We start from the raw sequence: 6,381 nt of genomic DNA on the forward strand, positions 1-6,381 counted from the left end.
TTCTGTTCAGATTTGATTATAGCTCTTAATCCCTAACTTCATATTCTGTAGATAGCGTTTTCTTTCTATTATTGCTTACAATATGTTGGATGAAATTCCTCAATAAAGTGTTGTTTATGATTGGTGTAGCATTATATATATATATATATATATATATATATATATATATATATATATATATTACAACGCTTACAAGTTTCACTATTGTGCCAAACTATTTTTGATTTCGTGCCCTTCGTGAATCATAAAGAATATGAATAAAAGACTTAAATACCATCTTCATCCTAACATCAATAATATTCATGGAAATTGTTCAAATTTAGTCAAGTCGTATCTTTGCTCTTATGTTTGCCCTTAACGTAACATCAAAAAAGGAATATGTAACACCTAGTTCTTTCCACCACCCAACCTCGATAAACATACAAAACTCGGCAAACTATAAATGTAACCGACACGATAACTTTAAAAAACAAACAAAGTTACATATCAACAGCCACACGTTTATACAACACAGCAGGTAACCTAGGTGTGGCGACAGCTTCAAGCGGGGTCCGCATGTACGTCACCAACCCCGGGTTTTCTGACATATCAATTTCTTCTGGGCTCAAACCATTAGCCGGAGCCCAGGAGAAATGATGCAAAAGGTGACCCAACATAGAGGTCACCAAATTAATCCCTAACTGAGCACCCGGACACACCCTCCTTCCCGCACCAAACGGCAATAATCTATAATCGTGTCCTTTCATATCCACATCCTCTTCAAGGAACCGCTCAGGTCTAAACTCCAACGGGTTTTTCCATGTGGCGGGGTCACGGGCCACAGCCCACACGTTTACATGCACGTTGGACCCTTTTGGGATGTCGTAACCGCCAACTTTGACATTTGTGTTGGCTTTGTGAGGGAGCATTAGTGGGGTTGGAGGGTGCAACCGTAAGGCCTCTTTGGCTACACTTTGGAGGTATGGGAGGTTTGAGAAGTCGGGTTCTATGAGTACGCGTTCGTAGCCGATTACAGTGTCTAATTCTTGTTGAGCTTTTTCTTGGACCCGTGGATTCTTTATTAGCTCGGCCATTGCCCACTCGACTGAGATTGCGGTTGTGTCCATTCCCGCTGTGATCATGTCCTGTTCGTGAATCAAAAACATTCAAATTAATCATAAAAATAGTCCTAGAAAACTTGTCCAGTCAGCCGAAAGTAGAGATTAGTGATGAGTACCCAAAGTAAGCCGATAACAGTGTCATCACTCAAGTCATATTGCTTTTGAAGTGTGAGTAAAGCATCGACAAAATGTTGCTTGGTTCCACCGGTTTTTAAACGAGCGGCGGTGTGCTCCTCCATAATGGCTCGGGTCAACCGATCACGGCGTTCTCCGTGTTTGGCAAAGGCTTCTTCTTCAAGTGGGAAGAACCACCGCAGCCATGGAATGTGTTCAGCCATGGCTAAAGATCCACCAAGCTTTAGCCCGTTGGCCACAATAGCTTTGAACTCTTTCCCTTGTTCATCGATCACGCCCTCGGAATTTACAAATCGTTTCCCGAAAGCCAGTCGGGTGATGTTGTTAAATGCTACTGCTCCTAGGTAGGATTTCACTAGCAAACTCTTGCCAATCTTATCTGTACAAGTGAGTAACTTTGTCAACATAGATTTGGTGCTAACATTTATCATATTTTTTGAAATAATATTTATTAATTATGTGTATCGATTATAATTTAGATAGTTGAATTGACAAATTATGAACTATATATATATATATATATATATATATATATATATATATATATTAGACACGTGTCTTATTTATACTGAACAATATAAAATTTTAGTGCGTACCCATTAGCCTTCGCCCCACCATGGCACCAACACCCATCCACCCTTATCCAACGGACATTTCACCGAATATTTCAATTATTTTTTTTTGGATTGATATTGGACAAAAAATTTAATGTTAAAAATTAAAGGTTGAATTTTATATATGTCCATTGGTAAAATGGAAACCAACCTAATTTTTCATATCATATTCACCCTTTTTTGACTTTCAAAATATCGTATTAGTCTAAATCATTTTCTTTTAATTATTTTTTACAACTTTATAATCAGTTTTATATTTTTATAATCATTATAATTTAAGAAAAAAATAGATTAACCATATTTCCCTTAAATATCAAAATCCTTTTGAAAAAAAGGATTGACCATTTTGCCCCTAAATATGCTAATCCTTTGATAACAAATCTGGTAAGTTAATACAAGCACATGCCGCATGATTTAATGTAAACAACTAGATTTAAATTAAAAGAAAATGAAATTTGTTCAATTACTGAAACTCCATTTCGTCTTTGTCGTAGTAACATTTTTTCATCTTGCTTTTGTTATTCAAAGCGAATAAAAAGTAATTTAAAACAAAGTTAATCTTGATTCCTTATAACATATTCATTCAGATACTCATTTCAGTCTTATATATCAGTCTTTAGCTTTTACCAATATCAGTAGAATTAGTGCAACTGTTTACATTGACTTAGAAAATCACTAACCAACTGGTAATGATCTTATTCACAGTAACAACAGTAAAATTCGGTTGAAGAAAAAATATAGTTTCTTCACAAAAATTTCCAATGAAAGTAGGTTTGTTCACTATTTGGATAAAACTGAATTGTCCAATTGGACTATTTGGTTCGGATATTCGGATTTTTGGTTTAGTTTTCAACAAAACCGAATTATTATTTTGGATTTCGGATTGGTTTTGGTTTATAAAATAAGAACCGAATAGTCCAAAAAAACCGAATAAACATTTATTATTATATTTATAACAAGGTTGTCAAGATCGGGATCCTACATAGGATCGTTTTTGGGTTTGCAAGATCGGGATCGTAAGATCGGGATCGGGATCCTAAGATCCTACAAAATGAAACATAATTTTAATACATGAAAAATATTTTAAACATTCAATTTTTTGTTAAAAAGTTATAAAAACTTCAAAATATTAGTCATAAGTCGCAACATAAAATGATAAACGGTAACTTGGTAAACGGGTAAATGACATAAAGTGACAAAATGATTTCATTTGCAAAAAAAAAAAAAAAAAAAAAAAAAAAATCAAGGAAAGGTAGGATCGGATCGGATCCCGATCCTACAATCCTACCTACGATCTTACGATCCTACCTGCGATCCTACCCCAAATACGATCCGTTTACGATCCGGAACGTTTTTCATACCTAGGATCGTAAGATCCTACGATCAGGATCGCAATTTTGACAACCATGATTTATAATATATATCTATAGCTGTTTATTAATTTTGTAATTTATTTTTTCAAATAGGTTCAAAACGTTTCACCCGATAAAAAACATTAATATGAATTTTCTCTCAAAAGTTATTTATCTATAAAATATTTTAGGGTTGTTTTTGGATAAAACCAAATTGGACAATTGGACAATTTGGATTGGATTATTTGGTTCGGATATTCGGATTTTTGGATTGGTTTTCAACAAAACCGAATTATTATTTTGGATTTCGGATTGGTTTTAGTTTATAAAATAAGAACCGAAGAGTCCAAAAACCGAATAAACATTTATTATTTATTTATAATATATATCTATAGTTATTTATTAATTTTGTAATTTATTTTTTCAAATAGGTTCAAAAACGTTTCACGCAATAAAAAAACATTAATATGCATTTTTTCTCAAAAGTTTTCTATCTATAAAATACTTAACTATAATATATCTTCTTAGTAGTTGTTTATAAATTTCAAATCACAACTAAATAATTTGTTTTTGTTTCTTGTGTAAAATTGGGAAATATTATATTTATATGTCGTTTTAAAATGTTTCAGTTTTTGAAAACCGAATTATAAAAACAGATCCAACCGAATTGTAATTGGATCGGATCGGATTGGATTTGAATTTAGTTTGGACTATTCAGATATATGTTTTGAAAACCGAAATCAATTTGAATTCACTTGATGGGATCGGATCAAACCGATCCATCCAAACGAACACCCCTAAAATATTTAACTATAATATATCTTCTTAGTAGTTGTTTATAAATATCAAATCACAACTAAATAATTTGTTTTTGTCTCTTGTGTACAATTAGGTAATATTATAATTATATGTCGTTTTAAAATGTTTTGAAAACCGAATTATAAAAACCGATCCAACCGAATTATAAAAACCGATTCAACCGAATTGTAATTGGATTGGATTGGATTGGATCGGATTTGAATTTAATTTGGAATATTCGGATCCATGTTTTGAAAACCGAAATCAATTTGGATTCACTTGATTGGATCGGATCAAACCGATCCATCCAAACGAACACCCCTAAATGGAAGGGTCAATTGAATGTTGTGCATGCGTTCTATCTTGCATTTACATGATCAAATTTGTTGTCAAAGGTATTTATAGGGCAAAATGGTCAATTCATTTTATGTCATAAGAGTTTTGAGATATAAAGGCGATATGGTCAATCAGCTTCTTTTTTTAGTATTACAATGATTATAAAATATAAAATTTGATTACAAAATTTTAAAAAAATATATTGGAAAATGATTCGGACAAATACGATATTCTTTGAAAATTAAGGATAAATATAATATTTAAATTTAAGGTTCGGAAAATATGATATTTTTGTGTTCAAAAAGAGAATATACAAAATTCGCCCAAAAACACAGTCTATACACCAAATAATTTAATTGCGACAAAATGACAAAGTTAAATTGTGACAAAATGCAATAGATTTTACATACATCATACTTATTTAACCTAAGATATCAAATATGTAAATGTGATCAACTTGCTTATCATCAAATTAGGTAAAATATTTACCAATTTACGAAATATGTACATAAAACCATAAAAACTGATATCTACGCTATAACTAACCAAAAAAATCAATGAAAAAGAGACTTACCAGGATGGGTACAGTCCTTGAAGATGGATTCCACCATAGCAGTAACTTCATCTTCCCTAATTGGTCTAAGAGCTTCAAGCCTCTTCGGTGAAAAGAGCTCAAGCGTACATACTTTCCGAACCTTCACATAGTGTGGTCCATAATCCGCCCAAATCAAATCCTGCCCTTCTCTGCTAAACTTCGCCGCCGATCTGCTCCGATGCCGATCCGCCATTTGCTGGTCCTTTTCCTTAAGTACTTCTTTTGCTAACTCGCTGTTGGACACGACGACGTTTAGAATTGATCCAAACCAGACGGAGATGATCGGACCGTATTGTTGTGCCCACTCGGCGTAGCAGCGGAACCTGACTGGTTTGACGTCGTAGAGATTTCCGACGATTGGCCATGGGCGTGGGCCCGGTGGGAGCTTGAATCGGAGTTTTTGGTAGAGTATGTAAGCTAGGAAGAATAAAGGGAATGAGAGGGGGAGGAGTAGGAGGGTCATGGTGGCACACGGTGGTGGAGTGGAGGACAATCGAAATGTTTAAATATACAGCGTGGAATGGAGGAGTTGGTGAAGGTTGGTGAGAGGGTATTTTGGTAGTTTTCATTGACGATCGGTTGAAGTTTGGTAAAGGGTATTCTGGTAAAATGTCGTTGTGTAGTGGTGGAGAAGATTGTCGACATATCAATTTCAACTTGTGCTGAGTTCCAATTAAACGTTACATAGACTTATAATCTGGTTTCACGTTTGATTTTATTTTCTGAAACATTATTTATTATTAGTATGGTGGGATATAATGACATGAAGGATAAATCGGTATGTGTAGGTTGTGTGTATGTCTTGTGTGAGCAAGGAGGGAAGTGACGAAGTGTGAATATATATTGAATCCTACCATTGTATATAAGTATATTGAATTTTACGTAGATAAAATCATAAAAGTCATAACGTTTAAGCCATAATTTTGAATTGTACCATTGTACATAAATATATTGAATTTTACATGGATAAAAATCATAACATTTAGGGTATAATTCTCGAAAATCCTTAAATTTAACTTTCGTACGATATTTGCCATTATTTCACTTATGTTTGGGTTTTGGCTTTCTTTTAACCGGTTCCCTCCTATAAGATGACATTGCTGCTTGAATATACCACATTATACATGTTAACGTACCCACCGAGAATACGTCAAAAATAACAAAGTCGTCAGACGGTTTGGGCAAAGAACCGCGTACGCTGAACGTCGGGCCCTCGCTCTCGCGATCCCACATTCATTCATTGGCGACCAAGCGTCAAAGACAATGTCGAGACAAAATAGTACCAGCCGCCCATCAGAGCGACAGGTGTACCACTTAGAACGTCGCTCCTGGCAGCCCTGCACCAATGATAAGCAACTACGCGCGAAGCACGATCTACCAATCAAAGGCCATCTTCCCTTATCACTCCTGAAAATGTAAAAGATTCTGTCGGGGATTTGTTCCCCTGATCA

General features: G+C 34.5%; 1 protein-coding gene across 1 annotated transcript; it reads right to left on the reverse strand.

The window, feature by feature from the left end:
* Positions 1-278: 278 nt before the first annotated feature.
* Positions 279-5,481, reverse strand: LOC145111999 (cytochrome P450 98A2-like). Its single transcript, XM_079048218.1, has 3 exons — positions 4,910-5,481; positions 1,217-1,614; positions 279-1,124 (listed from the first exon to the last, which is right to left on the reverse strand). Exons 1-3 carry the CDS (start codon positions 5,391-5,393, stop codon positions 480-482), a joined length of 1,527 nt encoding a protein of 508 aa, XP_078904344.1. The 5' UTR covers positions 5,394-5,481; the 3' UTR covers positions 279-479.
* Between the last annotated feature and the right edge of the window lie 900 nt (positions 5,482-6,381).

Source organism: Lactuca virosa, chromosome 5 (assembly GCF_052849685.1).
Source record: "Lactuca virosa cultivar CGN04683 chromosome 5, Lactuca_virosa_CGN04683_v6, whole genome shotgun sequence".
In the NCBI taxonomy this organism is placed as follows: domain Eukaryota; kingdom Viridiplantae; phylum Streptophyta; class Magnoliopsida; order Asterales; family Asteraceae; genus Lactuca; species Lactuca virosa.